Source organism: Columba livia, chromosome 2 (assembly GCF_036013475.1).
Source record: "Columba livia isolate bColLiv1 breed racing homer chromosome 2, bColLiv1.pat.W.v2, whole genome shotgun sequence".
In the NCBI taxonomy this organism is placed as follows: Eukaryota; Metazoa; Chordata; class Aves; order Columbiformes; family Columbidae; genus Columba; species Columba livia.
In genome coordinates this window covers 115,337,736-115,359,702 of record NC_088603.1, presented here as the reverse complement: position 1 = coordinate 115,359,702, position 21,967 = coordinate 115,337,736, and the positions used below count along the sequence as shown (strand labels likewise).

Genomic DNA, 21,967 nt, shown 5'->3' with positions numbered 1-21,967 from the left:
GATATAGTCAAGTAAATATTATGTATGGCTAGGACTGACTTTTTTTTTTCCCTTTCTGAGACTATTTCCCTAAATAAAAGGACAATTAGAATGGATGGCTTTTTTAGTTCACATAGATGATCAACATGAAAAAAACACGTTTAGAAAAAGCACTCAGACCAGATAATGCAAAGGGTCATGCTTATTTTACTGAAGAGAAAGACAGCAGTACTAACAACAACAGTTTAATTATCTCAGTTTTTAAAATATTTAAGCTGTTTGGGCATCTGTGTCACTCAGTTTTTTCCCATTTGACACTATCTACATTCTGCATTCTCCCTGGCCATGCAGGATTACCTGCTTCCTAAAACAATAATTTTAAAGTGTTGCCAACAACTAACAATCTTACAATTCAGAAAAAATCTCCCCCCTTAGGAATTTTATATGTGTGAAGTTGCTGTATAGAATACACAAATTTGCTTTTTCCCTGTTGCCTGTCACAGACTACTCAGAACAAGTCTGGGCTCTCAAGGGGTCCAGGGAGCCCAAGCTGAAAACCACTATCCTAAAAAGCTGAAATATTGTTTTTCTTACTGCTTCTTCCTCTTCTGTTATAAGAATATCCTGAGGAATCATGGTTAGCTGATAGTGTGTGCATCTTTCATGTAATAGTAAGAAACACTGTTTTTTCCACTCTTGTGATAAAACTCAGTAATAAGAATTGAATGCCCTCAGACCTAATAAAAATAAATTCCACCAAAAAAAATATTTCCACATATGTAATGAAGGATACAAGGAAAGAGGGTAAACTAATAAGCTTTTAGTATTCTTGTTTGGTACATTTACCCTTCCATCTGGTAAATACTTATGCATACAAATGCTGGTGTGTCTGTGTGTGATGTAACTCAGTTTGCTGAGATCACATGTATAAATGTTTGTCAGATCGAGGCCTAAACTGTCAGTAAAGTGCTTAATTTGCATCATTTTAATTGAGGAGAATGGTGGCAGTACCTGGCAGATTAAATGTAAAGACAGACCCACAAGGGAAAAGTTTTTTTTTTTTTCCAAAATATTTGAAGCCATGAGCAATCTATAGTCTGTTCCAAATTGAAAACATTCTCTTTTTTACAGAATTTTTATGAACCCTAGGAATGAAAATTAATTTGGACAAGTTGAAAGAGAGACTCAACTCCATGACTAACATGGGAATTACCATAATCCTCTCTTCAACTTAATCATGGAATTTTAACAAGGTTTTTCTGGAAGCCCTTGAGATCTCCTAGGTTGAATATTACCTTATGCCCATTATTTTTATACTTCTTAAAACACACAAATGCAAACCACGGCTGAGTTATGAAATAAGCCCTTTGAGTTCTAAATCACTTGATCTTGGCCACAAATTGCCACCACTTGGTGGCTTTTGCATGATACACATAAAAGAGTTGATGATCTCCAGTTCTAACCCTGAATCTCCACCTACGCCTACTTAATGCCAGACTATTCCTGGGAGGAAAAAAAAAAAAAAAAAAAGGCTGTTATCTTTGGTTTATGCTACAGGTGAAGCCCTAAGAAGTCATCCATGTCTGGAAGCAATGCACAAGTTTCTACTCTGCTCTCTCAAACATATGCCTCTCATCCATAAAGAGATGTGGTGCAGAGATTATACCTCAAAAGGTATAACCCACCTTTGCTCTCTCTAGTTTCTCTTTATCAGAATACCCAGAACAAGGAAACTCCATGAGCTGGAGAAAACTTTTTGTTACGACTGTGTAAATGAGGGAAGCCAACTGCTTGATAGAAACTTGTTCAAAGCTGAAAGATTCAGGAAAATGGTGGTGTCAAGAGCAATTTTTCTGCCAGTGTTACTATTTCTGCTAACCAAATTTAGAGGTGGCAGCAGCAGAACCCTAAGAAGCATCACCAGAGCTCAGATCTAGTAACATTCAAGATACACTGCAGAGTCTTTCATTTTTTCAGACCTTTGGGGATGGATGGGTTCAAGGGTATGAAGTGCCAGGCTCATTCAGATGATAAGTAATTACTCTAATTGGACAGTTGGTTTATGGAGTTGTTTATATTGTGTGCTTTGCATTTTGTAGAACACTTGTAAGAATGAATATATACTCAAATACAGTCATTAGTAAATGCTAATATTATTACCTACCTGAAAATACAAACAGAAATCTGTTACTCGGTGAAATTCACCGTTTCATAAGCAAATCCAAGTGAAGATATTAGAATTGCTAAAGAGAGCTAACACATGCTCCATCAGGTGCAAACCGTGCAAACTCTTCCTTGTAATAGGATATAAACATCAGCTGTGACCTTCTTGTTTCCTTTCCCCTCAGTCATAGAGTAAATTTTAATGCAGAAACTCATTACCAGACGTTGTTTCCCTCATGTATCGCTCTTCACAACTGTTCCCTTCGGTAGGATTTCATGGGCTACAACTTTAAAGAACGGGGCGGGGGGGTAATCTGTTTTTCTAGGCAGGGCTGCCTCCCCTCGGCTGAGCCTTATTTGGCTTTTAACGCCCGCAGGTGGCTCCTGGCTCGGCTGCTGCCCGGGCCCGGCCCGGCCCTGCCCCGGGGGGGCGGCGGGCGGCATCGGCGTCTCCCCCGCCGCTTCTGGCGTTTTCTCCGTGTCCTCTGACTTGGGTAAACAGCTGCATCTCAGCTCGCAAGCGACCGGTATTTTCAATTTCGAAGCCAATGGAATCAGCATCGTACAAGCGTACTTATCCCGCCTTTCCCCGACAAAACGTAAAAGCAAAGCCGATGTTTCCTTTCAAAACATGAGTATGACCCTCTGGGTTATTTTTTAAAGCAGGTTAAAAAAAACTTCTTGCAAGTTCAACTATAAAATAAGATGCTTTAAAATAAATAATGTACCATTTTGAATCAACACTTCATGGGATTGTCTAGGGGCGAATGTCTACAAATCCTCCCCTTATTATGTCCCAGGATGGGAGCTCTGATGCATGGACACAAAACAACTTTGCTCAGTGACCTGTGGGCTAGAGAAAATCCTTGCCAGCTCTGCAAATGACCCAGCACTGATACTTGCTTTTCTGTAACTGTTCACTCAGCAACACTCCTCCCCAGTTCCGTTATGCACGCTGACGTTTTTGGACTCGCGGACCGCAGCCCTGTCCAAGCTTTTGAAAACATTTGCTGATAAAATTCAGCAGGTAGTTTGGGGGAAGAAAAAAAAAAAAAAAAAAAAGAAAGAAAAGGAGTGAGAGGAGGAGGGTGTGGGGTAAAAGACTGAAGGGGGAAAAAAAAGAGGGAGGGAGGGAAGGGAGGGAAGAAAAAGATAACCCACTAAACGGTAACAGTTAAGCAAAACTTGCCGCACCGCTAGCACTGGCTGGCGGGCAGGGGCGTCCCAGCGCCTCCGGGCTGGGCACAGCTGGCGCCCCCTCAGCTTCTCACTGCATCCACTGTCCCCTACCGAGCACAGCGGGGACGGGTCCTTCCTTCCCCAGCAAGTTCGCCACTCGTCCCTCAAACAACTGCAGCACACCAAGTTAGTGGGCTGGGATTTATTCCTGCCCCCGCCGCCTTGGCTACTGGCGTTGCAGGGTGAACTGGTGCTGCCGACTGCCCCAAACGCCGGCTCTCTGGGGACCGCAGAGGGGCAGCACTATTTGCAGGCGGCAGCGATCTCCGCCGCTTGCCGTGCCGTTCTGTTCCCATTGGCCGTGCGGCCGACAGGGAGCGACGGGAGGCGGGGGGGGAGCTGCCAGCAGCAGGCAGGCACCGGGCGAGCGCATACACACACACACGCACGGCAGGCAGAGGCTGCTGGGGTATTGTTATCATTGTGCTTCAGCGGAGGGTTTTGCGTGCAGGGGGAGGGGTGGAGGGAGGAGAAGAAAGAAGGAGAGAGAAAGTGCGGGGCGAGCATGCAGCAGGGCTGGGGCCGGCGCAGCGGCGGTGCTGGCGCGCCCGGGCTGAGGCGCTGAGAGGAGCCGCCTGCCCAAGCTCGCTGGGGGGCACCGGCGGGAGGAGCGAGGCGGGCACGATCCAGGCGTGGGGAAAGCAGCTAGCCGAGGGGAACCTCCGCCGCACCGGCCTCGCAGCAGCGACTACTTCATTCTTATCTCCCAGCCTTTTGTTCGCCCATCCTCCTCCTCTTCCCTGCCCACCCTCTGCACCGCGGAGGGGGCTCGGCAGAGAGAAAAGCAGCCTGACCCAGAGCTGAGTTTCACCCATCCTCCGCCCCTCTCTCTCTCCGGGCTCTTTTCTTCCCCCGCTGCATCGCTGCCCATGAGCTAGAGCGGCAGCCGGCAGCCAGCGCCGCGGCAGCCGGCTCCGGCAAGGGGGGCAGACGCCGTCCGCAGCCCCCGGCAGCTGCTGCTGCCCGACCCTCCCCGCTGCTCCCCTCGCCCCGCTCCGCGGGCTCCAGCCGCGCTCCGGGACTGCTGGGGGCCGCCCTGCTGCCGCCCCTCCTCGCCTCCATGTGCCGGGTAGCGGGAGCGCCGCCGCGGATCCTGCCGCCGCTGGCGCTGATGCTGCTGGCGGCCCTGCAGCAGGTAAGCACCGCCGGCGGGGAGCGGGGCTGGGCTGCGTCTCTTTGTTCCCCTGCGGGCGGCGGTGCCCGGGGAAGGCGGGAGGCCCGGGGAAGGCGGGGGGGTGGCTCCGCTACCGAGGTTTGGGTCTCGGAGAGGGGCAGTGGGAGAAGGCGGCGGGCGTCGCTGTCCCTATGGCCAGGGTGCCCTGGGGTGGCTTGTGGCCGCTCACGCGGAGCCACCTGCTCGGGGCTGCCGGGCGCTGGGTTCTGGGGAGAGGCGAGATGTGCCCGGGGCCGGCCGAAGGGGAGAGAGGGTTCCCCGGGACGTGAGGGGTGGCGGCGCCGCTGATGAGCGAGGCGCGGATTTCCCCCCTCGTTCCTGAGAGAGCAGGTGCCGGCGGACGGGATGTGCGGCGCGGCTGTCCGGGATCCGCTCGGCCAGCAGAACAAAGTACGGGAGTGGAGAGAGGGAGGGAGCGGACACCATCTCCTCCGCCCCGCGTGGGGATGGGTGGCTGGTGCTGCCAGAGTGGTGCCGGCCACAGGGCATACCCCGCGCCCCTCCTCGGGCGGCGGCAGCAGCCCCTGCGGGCCGCGGCTCGGCCACCCCCGGTTCCCGTGCCCGCTAATCCTTTCCCGGGAATAATTTAATCAGCCTCCGCCTGGGCGCCGGGCTTCCCCACCCCCTGCCGTTAACGGGAATTTCCACTGGGACGGGCTCGTGCTGCGAAGTGTTTAATTTATTATTATCAAAGTCCTGCTGCTGCCTCTCCCCGGCGGCCTCGCCGGGCCGGCCCGAGCGGCGGGGTCCCGGGTAGGCAGCCCGGGGGAGCGGGGCAGCGGCGGGCACAGCCGGTGGGAGTGCCCTGGGGAGGGTCTTCGTGGAGAAAGTAGGGGTCTGCGGGCCGGCGCCCCTGCGAGGGGCGTCTGGGGCGAGATGGGACTAACGGGACGCTGGAGGGAGTGGGGGGGACGGGGACAAAAAAATGGATCCCAGTTGCAGCAGCGCGGGGAGTGTTTGCGGGGCTGGGCTCCCCTCTGGAGCCGGGGGCTGTCCGGAGCCGCGGGGACCGCAAGCGCCGACCGGGAACAGGTGGGGAGGGTGGTGGTGGGTTCTCCCCTCGCTTTGTGCTCGCCGAGCTCGTATCCGGCGCGGCGGCGGCGGGGGTGGCGAGGGCGGTAAGTCTGAGGGGACAGATGGCGCAGATCATCGCCTCTTAATGGTATTTACGGTTGGGGCATTTCTGGCGGGCCGGGGGAGTGGGTTAAGGCGGGGACGGGGTGCCGGGGCGGCCGCGGCGCCCTCCCGCAGCGGCTGGCGCAGGGCAGGGGAGGCGGCGGCCACTGTCCATGGTGCAGCGCACCCGCTGCCCCCGCCCGCCCCGCCGCCTCCGCCGCAACGGGGGCAGGAGGAGCCCGCTTGTCCTTCCGTCTCCTCTTCCTCTTGTCTGTGACACCTCCGTACCCTCACGGGGTCCCCGGGCGGTTGAGCCCCTCCCCGCAGTTTCTAAGGCATTTTGGGGTCTGATGACTTGCACCAGGAGAGCGAGGTGCTGAAACGCTCCTCCACGGCAGCCGGGGATTTTCACTGAGTCTCTAAGAGGACACGGGGCTGATTGGCGTGACACTGGAGCGTCCGGCTGGGCTTCAGCGTCTTCCCTGTGAAAGCAGCCACCTTGTTCAGAAACTTGTGATACGCCACTTTCAGACTGCTGCTGTGTTGGGTTGTGTTTTGTGTGTTTGTTGTTGTCGTCTTTTTACTGTTTGATTTTTGGTTGGATTTGGTTTTTGCCTTTTTTTTTTTTTTTAAGTCCTTATATACTCTTTATTCCATGTGCTTCCTGTTCTGTTTAGTCTTCCTATCTCAATAAATCTTTGAAGCACAAATTCTGCAATAAGCTTTTATTATTTTTTTTAACCCAGGACAGTTTTGAAATTAAAGCACAAGCTATGAATTAAAGACAGGAACTAGCCATATTGCTTTTATGTATCACTCAGTGTCACTGGCATGTTACGGTTGGGGAATCCAATTTCCCCTTGTTTGGGTATCCATTAAATCAGGTTAGGGTTGATTTTTAATAGTGTGTAACAAAATTGGAACTTGGGTATGAAATCAGATTTATAGACCTGTGTCTGTACAACACTTTGATTTAAAAAGCTTTTTTTTTCCCTCTGCTTCTTTCGTGCATACTGTAAAGAACCCTCACAAGCTGGATGCAGTGCCAACTTTTTTTTTTCTCCTGTCATCATGCTTACTAGTTTTGGTTTATAGGTCATCTGGATCAGGTTCTTTTGAAATGCTGAACCTTTCCACTTAGTTTTTCCTCTCTGCAACACAAAAGCTCTCTGCCTTTATTTTCAGGAGTTATTGGTGACTTTGCTATTAATCAGTGGTATAGAAAAGCTGTCATTATGGAATTACTTGAAAGATCATAAGTGGAAGCAGGTTTAAGGCGGATCTGTGGGTGCTGTTTATGTTCAGGAAATAAGGCTTTACATTCTTGGCAATATGTAATATGTATGGGACCTAAGAGAATGAAAACTGCACTTTATTTTGCTGGTTAACAGATCAGTATGAGCCGGGAAGTATTATGTGAAAAAACCTGTCAGAATAGAGGAGAAAAGGAGCGAAGCTTCCGTTTCTGACCAACAGTTCCAGTTTTTGGAATTGGGATAACAACAGCATTGAGGAAGGAATAGGAAAGCTAGCATGAATTTAGAGGGATGAAAGTACTTTTAGTTAGAAATGAACTGGAAAGGGGAGTAGAAATTAAGTGCTTAAAAAGGGATTTTTTTATTTTTTTTTTTTTAATGTATAAGTTGGTTGGATCACTCTATGGATGTTGTCCATTTCTAAATCAGGAGCAAGTAAACAATAAAGCAGTTTTGGAGCCGTTCGTGCCTAGGTGACTGGTTTGAATTCAAGTTATGATGACAGAGGATGTAAGTTATTACTCTCTGCAGGCAGTTTTGGTCCTATTCCAGGTCTTAGCGAATGCATCCAGGTGATAAAGCTACTACCCTAAATGACACTCCTGTTAAGCTGCCTCTGCTGAGAATCTGGCGATGGCATTTCTTGCCAACTGCACCCCTCTCGTAATCACCCCCAGCAGCAGTCGCTGGCAGAACCGGGGTGAGGCGAGGCATATTAATGTGGTTGTGTGCAGAGGTGGCCGTGAGATCTGCTGTTGTGGGTTCATCTTCTGTCTCTTATAGTACACCTGTGTCTTAGATTATGATTTTAATTTTTTTAAATCAGTCTGTTTTTAGTAGTATAATAAATAAGTGATTATGTAAACACAAAAACAAGTTTCTGAGTGTCTCTCTTTAAGAAATCAGACTCCAGCACCATTGACTCCTTTCAAAGTGAACTGAATGCATTTTATAACACTTTTCATAAGCCCCTGCACAGGATAGGTATGTGAGTGGCTCAGCCTTTTTGGATGTGGATCTTTCTGTTCTGGTTTTGCTTTGTCTTCAAAGAATCCATCTGAAAAGTTAAATGTGGTAGGATATTGCAGCAAAGAGATCTCTAATTCTTGTCTGTCTGGTCTAGGTGATAGTAATACCACTGACACATCCTCAAAATTCAGATAATTGCAGAACTGAAGGAAAAAAAAATAGAAGTAGCTCTTTGGATGTTAAGCTGGAGATATTTTAAAAGTAATTTCATGAAAAGACTCTTTTACAACTGCTTTTTACATCTATTATAGGACAGATAAAGTTGTATAAGTCAATAATTTATGGAATTTTAAATAATTGGCTGATAAAACAGGAGATAATTTTGTATATTAAACAAGTTCTGACTATCCGAGCAGATATCATAGCAAGGTTAGAGATATGTACCCTGCTGATGTAGCAGAAGGTATATATTCTCTTGTATTGTAAAGTTATATATTTTTAAAAAATGTTATGTGTTTTCTAGAAAGCCTTCTGCTTGCTCTCCTCGTGGATGGCACTGCTACCTAGGCATGCAGTGTAATGTGCTAGAAAGATGAATGTATAGCTTTTCTGATATCGGTTTTGAAAACATTGTCCAAAATGATAATATTTTTGAACTACATCTAGTCAAGAGTGTGTAATTCAAAAGCTTCCCATCTATTGTTTTTCTTTCTGCTCCCAGAAATTGGAGGAACTTCCAGAAATGTCACTGGAAGAGCCCGTCATGTCCCGTATATATTTGTTTCAATGACACTTTTATGTCAATTTCATTTATTAGTGGTGTGGGGTTTTTTGTTTGTTTGTGTGGTTTTTTTAAAATAACTGGACCCTGTAACAGATAAGAAAATTTAGCTGTGACAGAAGGGCATGTGTTTACTTAAAAATAGCTTGAGGAAGTTGTGAGTAAAGTTATTTTTACTCAATCCAGACAGTCTTGCGTAAGGGACTTTTTGTCATGTGGCAAGGAGCAGGAATTGTTGAATGGCTTTTCTTGAGTAAGTAAGAGGATGATTTACCAGTTAAACACTCTTTCTGTGTTTCACTGTTTTTGTAAATGCTTTTTTAGGTCAAAAAAAATTGTTCAGAAAGCTTGCAATAGTTTCAGTAGTCCACCAGCCCTCCCATAAGGATGAGAATTTATTTTAAACAATGTACACGTACAAAATGTGAGTCTGGTCCTCAAAGGCTGTTCAACCTCTAATGTTTCCAGGCATTTTTCTTTTAAATTGCTTTTTCTTACACAGCATAGGAGGAACCTGTAGTGTCCTCACTGAATATGCTATGTGCTTGCACTAACCCTGTGGCACTAGATTTGCATAAGATGCAACGAGACATATCGGGGTGGAGGGCAATGAAAGCAGAAGGAATACTTAACGTTTTTTGCAATAGCAATGGTAATTATAACAGCACTTCTCCTCACCTGTCACTAAACTGAGACTCACTGGTTGGCTAAGTTAATACTGGCATATGTAGAGGTGAGTCTTGAGAGGAAAAAAGGGTTGTATGTTATTGCAGGTTGAGTTTAAGAAGGATTTGTATTTTGCCAAAGCAGGTTTGTAGTTTGTGAGTGATCTGAGAGGGACCTTTTTCACCTGGGTGGTGGGCCGTACTGCTGTTCACCTTGAGAGGTATATAACCAAATCTGTGTGATTCATCATTTGATTTGATCCTGCAGTTCTCACTGAAAGATCATGGGAGCTCTGTCTGAATAAAGAAAGAAATTAGGCTTTCTATTTTTAAGTGGCTCATGAAAACAGATATGGGATCAGCAGCTTTCAAGATGGAAGGTATATCGCTGCCAAATCTTTTCAACGTTTCACTTAAACTATTTGGTTTTAGTCTGTATTCGTGTATTTAATTAAATATCATGTTTCCAAAAGGCACGTTTATCCTCTCCTCTAGGCACTCCTTGACATATTTAAAAAATATATTTTTACCAACAGACTCCTCTAGGGACTCCTCCATTCCTTATAATTAGCATATAATTATCACCCCACAGCTGAAGACATAGTTAAAATTTTGTGATCCCCCAAAAGAGTTCTTCCAAATAAGTCTTGCAAGGCCTTCCCTGAAGGCCAGGAAAATGCGGCATCCTCCTGTACGCCTGGGCGGAGATATTCCATGTGAGCAGTACAATGGCTATTATCGATTCAGAGAGGTGGGGTTTTTTCCCCTCGTTTAGAGAAATTAGGATGTATAGTTAAACATAGGGCTGGATTTTTTTTTTTTTTAAGTGATTTAGATCTACAGAAATTCCTTTTTTTTTGTTTTGTTTTATAGTTGAGATTTTAAGACATCCTTCTCTGGTAGGAACTGTGGCTTGTCTGGAAAACGATGTCTTGGAAGATGCAGCACTCTGTGTTCTCTTAGTTGAGAGAAAGGGAAAGTCCAAACTAGGTTGTGGGTGGCTTTGTGCTATGTCAGATATGCCAATAAACATCTCTGTGTTTAGTAAAGCAAATCAACGGAGTCCCTGTTGTCTCAGCTGGGCTTAACAGAAGAGGCTACAAACACAGTTTGTGAGACTCTCTAATTTGTAAAGCTACGGTAACCTGTGTTAACCAGTGGTTGTTTAAGGCAACTGAATTTAAACCAGATGGTAGCATAAATGTTGCAGATCCTGTTATTTTGGAAAGTGTTTAAGAGCGTTAAGTGTTGGTTTAAGAAGCTGGATTGCTGATCTGGAGTCTCCTAGTTCATTAAATAGAGCGCTAATTAGAAGTGAAGATGGTATAATGAAAGCCATTTCTGGCATAACTGAATGACCTCTGTGACGACTTAGCCTGGCACCTACTTTGGAAACTTTTGGCTTCCAGAACAATTTGAATGAAAGGCACTTTTTTCTCCAGTTGCAATTTACGGTTGGAAACAAATTGTACTTGACTACGTTTGCTGAAGTACTGGGTACTGTGAGGGTATAAACTGTTGCAGCTCTTCCTTGCCGCAAGTCAGAGATTAAGGAGGAGTTACTGAATGTTTTAAAGTTCAGCATCCAAAGCATTTCACAGATATGTCTGTCATCCTGCAGAGTATCTTTCGTATGCCCTATGGTAGTAAATAGAAGCTTGTCATAAAGTAAGACCCACCTTGTACAGCATATCTCACTGTGTCAAATGATGCGTGTACGCAAAACTGAAAAGAGCGATCCCTAGAGTTACCTAAATTGTGAATGAGTATTTGGGACCATCTTGGCCTTTAAATTAATGAGGAAACACCCAGTCTTTAAACACAGTCACAAATGTTTCAGTGATCTGTGTTTAAGTTCAATATTACTGTTGTAATTGCAAATTAATGTTGGTTATTAAGGAGGGAGAGCTCAGATACCGCGTGCCTGCTCTGTTATACATATAATTATGTCAGACGTTGTTTTGAGCTTCGCAAAATAATGCGCTGTGAATTGGCTGGACTTGGCAACTAGCAGCTGTACCATGTCCAATTATAACTGTATAGTATAATTTTTTTCTCTGCATACCCCTCCTGATACTACCTAGGCCTATTTTCCTATGGGAGTAAGCTACATAGAGCATGAAAAAAAGCAGTCTTTCAAAAACAACTTTCCTTGTGTTTTGGTACAATCAATAAGAAATATAATGTAGTAAATGCAGATGCAAACAGTGGTGAAACAGAGACTTTGATATTTCAGATTGATAGCTACTAGTGAACTCCAGTGGTGTATAGTGTATGCAGAGAGAACAAGATCAGCCCTGTTTGAAAACTGTGTTTAAGAGCCAAATTCTGCAAATTTAGGATGCGTGTTGTGATACCAAATTGCTTCTACAGTTATGTGGTGAGCTTGCATTTTTAAATAGGTGTTTCTTTAGAGAATTGCATTCTAAATGTCGCTACTTTTTAGAAAGTATGGAAATTGGAAAGAAGTATTATTAGTCCATAACTGTCAACACTAAATCCTGTCTGGCTTTATTCTTGTTTTAATTTACAATCTTTTCACAGGTGTGCGATCTGTGGTGTTGGAAGACTCTTACTGGTGGTGTTTAGAAAAAGACATAAATGCAAATACTTTGGAAACTTGAGGTTGAGATTGTCAACAGTTTGTTGATTGTTTGGTTGTTGTTTTTTAAACTGAGCTGGAATACAACCTTAAAATAAACCATACGTTTCTAGATACTCAGATATCTAGATATGAAATGAAAGTAACTGAGGAGCAGGACATGAAAACTGCAGGCTTAATTGCCATGAGTTTATCAAAACAGCCAGTTCTTTTAATTGGTTGAATAACTTTGACAGAGAACTTCTAATTTACACCATGTTGCTTCATAATTGCAGTTTGCCAATTGCATTTAATCTGAGATCTACAGTACTGAGTTTATGTTCATGATCTGACACCACGTTTTACTAGGTGTTAGCACTTTAGCATCTGGAGATAGTAATGTTGTTACTCATTTTGCAGTTAAAAATGACTAAATAAGCCATAAAGGATGAGGAAAGCAGAATAGTTTTTCGGTAGTAACCCTACTTTGCTTTAGCAAAGTCTGTTAGTGCTTGAGAATTTTCCCAGTGCTGAGCTTGTTCAAAGCTTTGTAACCCCATTAAGTAGGTTTTATATGGGTACAAGCTAAGGTAATTGCTTTCCATCTCAAAAGATAGGTTTGGTTTTTTTTGTTGTTGTTTTTTTTTTTTTTTTTCAAGTACTGTCCTTCTGTAGATGAATGTACAAGTAATATTATCTTATGTTTGAAATAATCTTGGGAATTGTACTTATCACACAAAATCCTGTAAATTACAATAATGTTCCCCATAATCTTCACTAGCTTTCCCCTTTTGTCCCAGATAAGAGAACAGAAACATTTCAACATCCTCTTTTGCTTAGTGTTAAAATGGTTTTAAGTCTTGCAGTACTCTTAGGCTGAACTTGGTATGACCTAGTGTGTCTGAAGCTACAACTTCTACTTAATTCAAAGTGCTTAACATAGGGTGACTAAGAATTGCTGAAAATTTGAATTCTTCTTTCCCTTGTGTTTTTATTCTCAAACAATCTTTACAAAGGGCTGTTTTTGGAGAGCAGAGTACAGTCTTTTGTTTCCAGATAAAATTGATGGCTGCAAATGAAAGAATAAAGAAGGCTCTCTATTCATGTCCCCCAGCCTTTGTTTCAGTGGGCATTGTTTCAGTTTATAAGAGCTGTTTAGTACATATAGATTGCTGGAAGGTCTGGAAGATTCCCAGGCGCATCAGTGCTTGTTAAAAATCCTGCTATCTCCTCAGCTGCCCACCCAGGACCTTTTTGTTCCAAGGATACCATGAAAGACTTTTTTTTCCTTATCTGTCACATTTGCTTTGAGGTCACCTTTTGTACAGTAGTTTAAACAAGTCTTACTATTATTATTTTGAATTATGGAAACCCCATCCAAACCTGTTCTTTGAGTTCTAAAGCTGAGGAAACTGGCAGTTGGAATGGTAATTATTTTTGATCTACCATCCTTTTATCTTAAAAACTCAATGTGTGAATGGACTGTTTGGGCTTAGATACAGATCCTAGTTCCAGCTTTGCAGGTAACATGGTCCTGCAGTAGCTTAAACTGTTGCTGTATGTTTGTTTTCTCTTTAGGGTCCCAATATAAACTTTTTAAAGTACATGAGTAATTGTACACAGGTGAGATATCCATGTAGTACTTAAGTCACAATTAAATCCACACTGCAGTTTAAGTTAACGTGATACTTGATAATTACAGGTTCTCTTACCTGGATAGTCCATTAACTTGGGAATTAGATAGTAATGTGTTTTTTTTTTTTTTTTGAGTGGCAGCTGCTTAGTTAGGACTTAGTGTAAGTGCAACGCAATGTGTTACAAATGCCTTCTTGTATTAGTGATAAAGTTATTCTAATAGGGGATAGCATGCTGAGCTTGGCTGTGTGTGTCAGTGGAGAGATGACACTTCTGCCTCATCCTACTTCCCTGAGGAAACCCTTGTAGTTTTAGGTACTCCTGTCCCATCTCTGCTCCAATCCTCTCTGTCCCTGAGGTTGCTGTAGTAAATGGGTATAACACCATGACCTCCTCCTTCTCCATCCCGTTTTTCTTCTTTTTCTGTAGGGCTTTCTTTGCCAAGTGTATGCAGACGTGCTCACATGGCCTTGAGTAGATCCACTTGATGGAAGCCCATCTGTCAAAGTAAAAAGGCAAATCTAATTTAAGTCTTGACCAGATTTAGGTACAATATAGCAGCACAGTTGCTCGTGCTGTCAAAGACCATATGCTACATCTGGGCATGCAGATGGGTAAGGCCTTCACTTGGCACGTAGGCGTGTTTGAGATTGTGCAAGAGCTCTTGCGATTACTCGGCTAAGTCTGAGCCCAGGCTGGCTTGGGAGCTGGTCTCGCCGCCTTTTGCGGTGTGAAAGGGGTTTTGCCACCTATGGCCGCTTAGCCACATCTAAGGTGGGCTGTTTTCTTGTGCAGCTCTAAAATGAGACAAAACCACCCCACTGAAAATTAATCTTAGTCCTTTGCCACATAGAATTTGATTTTTAGTTGTGTTTGGTTGGTTGGTTGGTTTTTTTGGTTTGTTTTGTGTTTTGTTATTTTTTTTTTCAACTAGGCAACTAACTGTCCTGGAAATGAGCTTAGCTGTCAGACGTATCTTCTGAACAAGGAATACCTCGGAACAAAAAAGTTTCCAAATGCTGTGTTATATTTCATAAATGCCTTTTTATTAAGAAACTTAAAGAATGTGATTTGAGAGGAAACTTTCTTAACAAGTGAGAGAACAAACAGTTTCAGTGGCTCCTCTCTTCCCTTGTTGTGCAAATTTAATAATGAGCTGCTCTCCTTTTAACTTAGGCTGCCTTTGAAATAGAAGGAGATTGAATTGGAAACATTTGGCTTTATATAGTATCCGTTTGAATGCTAACGCAAATATAAGTTCTGCTAAGTTACTGCAAATGTAGCATTTTATCTTAGTTTACTTGTTCTGGTTCAGCCTCACATGGAAATACTCTAAATAAAGCATTTTAAACCAGCAGTTGAAGTCATTCCTCTCAAGTAATCTGTCTACGAAAAAGTTGCCGATGGGTTTTGTGCAACATTTATTTCCAGAGAAAGGAATGCTTTTGTTCCCTCTATCATTCCCCTTCAGTCTTGATGGCTGGTTTAGTGGAAATGTTCGGTTGTCAGAAGAATCAAGATTGTGTATTATTTAGATCTTACCAGACAAGTGGGATTTGTTCCTTCCATTCCAGTTATCAGAAAGATTAACCCTTTGCCCTCGCGGTCCTAATTGCAGTTGTTCAGAAACAAGGATGCTGCTTGTACAAGACAGCAGCAAAATGGAGTATGTGAATGAAGGTTGCGAATATTACATAAATTTTGTCTTGCATTTCAGGCACCGATAAAAGCAACCTGTGAAGATATGTCATGCAAGACTGGATTTCCTGAAGATGTTCACAGTGCAGTGGTGTCAAGGAGTGTACACGGAGGACAGCCTCTCCTCAATGGTATGATTAGAAAAGATGTAGCATTGGGGTTTTCTATTTTATTTTTTTTTACGTTTATTTCCTCTGGTTGTAACCATAAATCACTCTGAAGCACTTTCGTCCTTAAATAGGGCACAAACTCTTGCAGGAAAGAACATCAGCTGCTCTGTTATTATTTTTTTATTGTCATAGGACTTGGAAAATCTGTTGGCATTAGTGGTAGCACATACACCTGTGACAGTAATTTGAAAATACCGAGTTTTGCGAACCGTCCTGTGATTGTCCACTAATTCTCTTTCTCAGCACAGCGCTCACACTGAGGTTCCTTATTACCACTGATGATATGTATGCCATCAGTCTGTACTTAAAGCCCATGTCTGAATGATGAGGAGGTAAAGAAAACTTCCCTTCTGCTTTACATCTCCCACAGAAGTACGGCACTTAGATTTGGTCCCAGAGTTCACATTAATGTGGAGATAGTTCCCTTAACTGCTTTTCCCTGGCAAGCAAGACCCAAAACAGGCAGGAACACCCTCGGTCAGGGATGGCAGGACTGGAGGCTCTGCAAGGAGCCGTGCAGGGACAGGCAGCACAGCGCCCGTGCTGTCTTGTGGACACCGTGCTGCTCTCTCATCTCGCCCTGGCAGCGACCTGCGTCTGAATGGCACAGTGCCCAGGCTGGGGATGGCCCCGCTCCCCAGCTCGCGGCACGCTTGGCAAGTACAAGCCCCGGCCTCCACCAGGGATGCACTGTGGCCACCACATCTGCCCACGGGTCATCCAGGTTGGGAATTCAGTTCATTGCTCTCTTTGTGTCTTTATATTTCAGGGATATGAGTAGTCATCTGTAGGACACAGAGGCACATGCTCTGAATCTTTCCTGGGTTTCCCAACCAGTTAAGTTTCAGTATATAAGTTTGTGGAAGTAGAATTTTTTTTTTTTTTTAAAGTTTTCTGAACTACTAACGTTTTTTTCCATCTAACGTGGAAATTGTGGAACTGAGAATATCAGTTTTAGATGGCTTCAAATACATCTTAAATAAGGACTAATTTAATTTCTTGTTTCCTTTACAAATAAATATGGTTGCACAGATCAAGGTATTTAAATGGAAGAAACCTAATGAATCTGCAAAACAAATGAAGCGAAAGCTGTAGTCTTGATTTTACATGCTGCATATAGCGGTCTCTGGGTAATTATATTTTACAGACCTGTTTTGTGCTTTTTTAGAAGTATAATGGAAACTTGAATGCAGGGTGAATTGATTAGCTTTAGTGTATTTAAACTTGAGTTATTAAAGCTTTTTCTGTTCAGTTGCAAAGAAGTATCTTTTACCACCACAGACTTTCCTTTTATTAAATAATAGCTTAGAAATTCATGTATTAAAGTAAATGTTCTGCCAATTGAGAAAATAAAAAAAATTCCTACAGAATGGGAGTTAATAGATGACTCTACTATGAACTCCTATAGTAGCAGTGCACGCTTAGAAGTCCTTTAGGTGATGCACAAACTTGGAGAGAAAGACAGAGCACAGCAGGCAAATGCTTTCCAAAGGTTCTGCCTTCAGACCACCAGATGTTTGTTACTGGTTAATTATCATGCCATCAGTTAATCTTAAAATTGAGATCACAGAGGTTTTGAGATGTACTCTGTCTTGTCAAAGTTCTCTTCACTCTTCAGGGAATCAAGACGCTTTCTGCAATTTCTCCCCCTTTATTTTCCCCCATCAGCTAGAAAGCGCAACAGGCTGCCCACTAATTCTCTGTTGGCATTGCTGATGTGAATCTGATGATAATGACTGACCCGCCTTAACTGGGTCTGAAGTAGTAGCATAGGATGGCAGCCTGGCTTCCTCTTTCATTACTCATCGCATTCACACAGTCCCTTCCCTTGCTTCTCAGAAGTAAGTAAAGCATGACTGTTGGTTTGTCATTGAATGGTATTAAAATGCTTAGCATTTTAGGTAAGTAGGAATTTGAAAAATCGTCTGAGGCATACAGTATGTATCACATCCTATCAGCTGTTTTAAAAATGACCTAGGGGAGTTTGTTTTTTCTTTTCCTTCCACTGTTTCCTCAGTTGAATTACTGCAATGGTTAATTCTTTTGAAAATTCAGACATGCTTAAAAGCATATAATTTGCTGGTTACACATAAACATACAGTCCATCATTGCATAGCTTTGACTTAAATTTAATTACACTGTCATTTTGAAATACTATTGTTGTCAAAAGCCTATTTTCTGGTTATTAAACTGGATTCAGATGACGCTGCAAGTTAAGTACAGTTGTGTGACATTTGCTTCTTGGGGATAACCATGGGCCTGATTCTCATATCAGTTGCCTCGCCTGTTTAACTGCATGCTTATACTTGTATGACTTCTGAAATGAGGCATATAACTGTAGGTTTTCTATGTGGTGTAGAAGTGAAAGCTTTAATTTTCTTTGGGTTTGTGCGTTGATACCATAAGCACAGAGGCTTTACAGTCTTTTCAGCTAGCTGCAGAATAGTGTGAACCTGACTTGATGCTTTCTTGACAAGTTACTTCTTAAAATACTGACCAAGAAAATGACCATATGTTTATTATCTGTCTTGTTCGTTTGCTTTTATCTTACACAGTGGGGGACAAGCCTCTCTTGAGGTCTTCAGTTTCCATCTTACTACTGAATCTTAAATAAAAACAGAGGTATCATATGACTTATTGATCTGTTCCTTTCAGTTTTTACAGTAACATATCTGTTTTAAGAAATATTAATAAATAGCTTAGAAAAAATAATAAACATTAGAGTATGGGGCAGGGTTCCACCGTGCAGTACATGGTAGTGTATTTTTTGTGGAGATATTTCTATTTATTTCTGTATTCAGGTGGTGCTTGGCTTTGAGGGAAAGTCAGACTTGGTCCTATAGCATTAAAGAAAAACACACTTTACAATTCATAATGGTTTTGTTCACTCACATAGCTAGGACAGTATGTCAACATCTACTAATTTCTCCTGTGCATGGGGGCATGAGAGGCCACTACATGTTCAGTTGGTATCCATGTGTTCAGTTGTCACAATATGTGAAAAGTTGGTGGGGCAATGTATTCAGGATAACATAAATTGGAAAAGGGGAAAGCCTCCACATTTATTAATGTGTCTAGAGGGGAAGAAAGAGAAAGACAGCTGTCTTCGGTTTCGGGATGAGGAGACAGGGAATCCCCTGTATGGAAAGGATGCAGTTAGTTGGGAAAGCACAGCAAAAGAAGTTGGAAATTACTCCTTTAGTAGGTCATGAGTGAGCTGTGTAGGATGTAGCCTGCAGTAAAGGTTATGTCTTGTTGCCTCCTGGCATGGTGTCACCCATGTCCTGTCCTGCCCTCATACAGACCTCACCGGTCACAGCCCCAGACTCTTCACAGCTCATGAGCTGAGAAGACACAATTCATCAGACGCTTTGTCTTGCACAAAGTCTGGCAAGTCTGATTTCAAGATGCAATACGCTCAGGTCACTAGCCACATGTAAGCTAACTTCTATAGGTCTAGTTTTGAATTTATTTATAACGTTTTACATGTTGCTCCACTTGGTACCGGTAACTGCAGTGAAATTGGAGTGCTTTTTACCAAGGAACTAGGTGAGCTCAGAACTATTACTTCCTTTCTCTAAAGGGAGGAAGAAGAAAGCAATAATTTCTGAAACAAAATTGAAATAAACTTCTAAACCTCTAAAGTGTCTTAACTGGTAAAACCATGGATTTATTTGGGCCTCCAGTTCTTTCAGAATTTAATATGCTTTGAAGTATTTCAGAACTTCAATGTTCAAACATAAAAAAAAAAGAAAATAAATCATATGCAGATAACTCACCAGCTATCACCTAGTAGAAGAAGTAGATATCTAACCCAAATTTACAGGCACGGTACTTCGGACTTGTTTCTGTAAATAAAATTTGATTACTGTTTGGAGGACCATTCAAAAGATGTAGTATTTGGAGAAGAGGTTAAGTTAAAGAGGGAAGCATGTTTAATATATTAAATGCCCTTGCTTGTGCTGGGTTTATTGCAGTTTTGTAGTTCAGCCAGGAAAAAATACTTGTGGCAGTTTGATATGTGTATCCAGCCTGTTTATCTGATCTTTGTTCTATATCCTGCAAATTTTAAGATACAAGTAATGCATTTCTGCTAAAATCGTTCACCTGGGAAGGTTACTTGAATGGTTATTTGCAGAATCCTATCTTCAAGTTAGAGATTCTTATTCTGCTGATTTATTTTAGCAGTTTCTTATCTTTCAAAGATTTCATTTTAACGTTCTTCTGTTACTCAATACACGATTTTAGTTTTCTGCTAAGCAAATTAATTGTCTAGACAAGATTCTTAAATGTATCCTTCAAGTGTTGTTTAGCTGTAAAATATTTTGCAGCTCTTTGAGTTGCACAGTGATAAAGAAAAATATGTTTTGGTGTTGATCACTGTGGTAAGTGATGATTATGGATGAGTAATAGCGCAGTTTCATGAGCCATTTCGGCTGGAGGGAGCTGACAGTGTTGCCAAAAGAGGCTCGTTTGCGCCTTCCCTCGTCTTTGAGCCTGGTATCAAGTGCTCATGAAACCATGAAATGAATGGGGTTGGCCACTTTATCTGGGGTAACCTCTCACTTCTACTCCTTTAGGTTTTTGCTGAAAGATCTTGTGTGCTTAAACAGAGCCGTGGTGTCCCTGCTGCCTTTTCTTTTCTTAGCAGTGAAATGCTCGCAAAATAATATTTGGTTTGATGCTTTCAAACTGAGTGACAAAACTTGATTTTGGCATTCCCACTGACTCGTTTTTGTAGCTTACCATTGAAAACACCAGTCGATTGTGAAACAACCCAGAAACGCGTTGCTGGGAATGTAGCGCTCCGGCTTTGCCTGCCATTTAAAAGTCATGTTTCTTCTTGATGTCGTGGAGGTTTGGTGGGTCCAGTCTGTCCCAGGTGAGGCCACTCAGCTTTTTTTGCTGCTAGTGGTGTTTTATCATTCTGTGTATAAAAATGCCCATCATCAGCTAAGAATAAAATTCCTTTTTAAAAAACGCATCGTGCTTAAAACTGAAGACAGGACAGCAGCACATCTTTTAAGGCTTATGTCTTGTTCCTTTCTATAAACAAATCTTACAAAATTGTATTCTTACTATGGTAGCATGCACTGGTGGTGGATTTGATATTCCATTGCACATTAACAGTAGAGCCAGGGAAAGTATTTTTAGCAGAATTATATTTTCCAAGAGGGAAATTAGTCTTTCCCCACCAAAAAAAAAAAAAAAAAAAAAGACTTTTTTCCCTGATATATAAAAAAAAATGAAAATAGTAACCACTTTGTTTGAAGTCTCCTTGCCTTAAGCAAAAAGACAAGTTGACAAGTTCCTTCCAGGCAGACAGCCAAAGAATCTCAGATGGATGGGGTCTCTCTCTGAGCTGCTGGCAGGCTGGGGAGAAAAAATGTTTCGATTCTTCCCAAATGTATTGTTTTCTGAAATTCTCTCCCTGTACCGTTGCCCTGGTTCTCCCTCCCCTCCCCTGCAAAGGACAGAAGAAGAATTTAAAAAAAAAAAAATAAAAATCAAACCCACAACCATCCTTCTAGTTATTCTTTTATACCCTAGTTGGAGTGAGAATTGTTTTTGCAGAAGCTTATGTTGGGAATATATTTATGTTATTTTCCCCAGTCCTGCCTAATGTTTAGTGGGTTTAGTTTTGCCCTCTTCCATGTGAGGCAGAGTAAATTCTAATGCTGTTATTTGGTGATGCTTGGCCTTGTTGATTTGTATTATTTTGTAGTTGCATTCCAGTTCTCAGTCTCTTGCCTTTTTAATAATTTTCCTTTTATTTTCTTGAACGGTTTTCCTGTTTGTCCTCTTTCCATACCCTGCAGCATCCTAAATTCTCCTGTGTCAGTACTGAGCTTACTAGCCTGTATTGGCAGAGCTGCTTCTGTTTGCTTTAACTCCACTAGCACAGTGCCCGTTCTATGATGCCTGTTGTCTATTCACGTTCCAGGCTCTTAATGTATTCTCAAATACTTTTCCCCTGAAAATCAGAGCTTTCTTTTGCTGAAGCAAGAGATGGCTTTTTTTGAGATGTTGTTTCCTTACTCCCTTTTCCCCGCTCCTTACTTAAACATAGAATGTATCCTAGAGCATACATAACAGGTTCACCTTACTGAAAATAATTTGTGTAAAGTTATGCATCTGATTTGTACATGATACCAGATTTTACTCTTTAATATTAGCTACTGATCAGTGTTTGTATTTTCTCATCACAAGCTTGTATGTAGAACATTACATATATACATAAATAGAGAATAAATGTAAATAATGAAATTCAGCAATGTTTTGGATATGCATAAAGGACAAATGTTTCAGAAACATAGTTCCATTATCTTTTGGTGAATCCTAAAGCTGTTATGGAATTGTAGTATTTGGATCCATTTGTATATCCAGTATAAAAAAAAATTATCACTTGAGTTCTAGATAAGTAATCATTCTAAAAGTAACTTATAAACAGGTGCTAAATAAAATGTTTTCCTTTTGTGGAATATTTGGATTAGAGGTAAAAATATATTTTTGTAGTTAAAAAATCCTTAATACACTATAC

The 21,967-nt window shown here is 42.4% G+C and overlaps 1 protein-coding gene across 4 annotated transcripts in view; it reads left to right on the top strand.

Moving 5' to 3' along the window:
- Positions 1-3,867: 3,867 nt before the first annotated feature.
- Positions 3,868-21,967, top strand: part of CDH2 (cadherin 2) — a 116,447-nt gene continuing 98,347 nt past the window's right edge. The window contains exons 1-2 of one of the 4 annotated variants that reach the window (XM_065053394.1): positions 3,868-4,516; positions 15,276-15,387. In XM_065053394.1, the coding sequence (XP_064909466.1) occupies positions 4,442-4,516; positions 15,276-15,387 (187 nt within the window). In that variant the 5' untranslated portion in view covers positions 3,868-4,441. Of the gene's footprint in view, positions 4,517-4,649; positions 4,946-5,289; positions 5,385-15,275; positions 15,388-21,967 lie in introns of those variants that run through there. The other 3 variants (XM_013370174.3, XM_065053395.1, XM_065053396.1) reach the window with 3 other exon arrangements.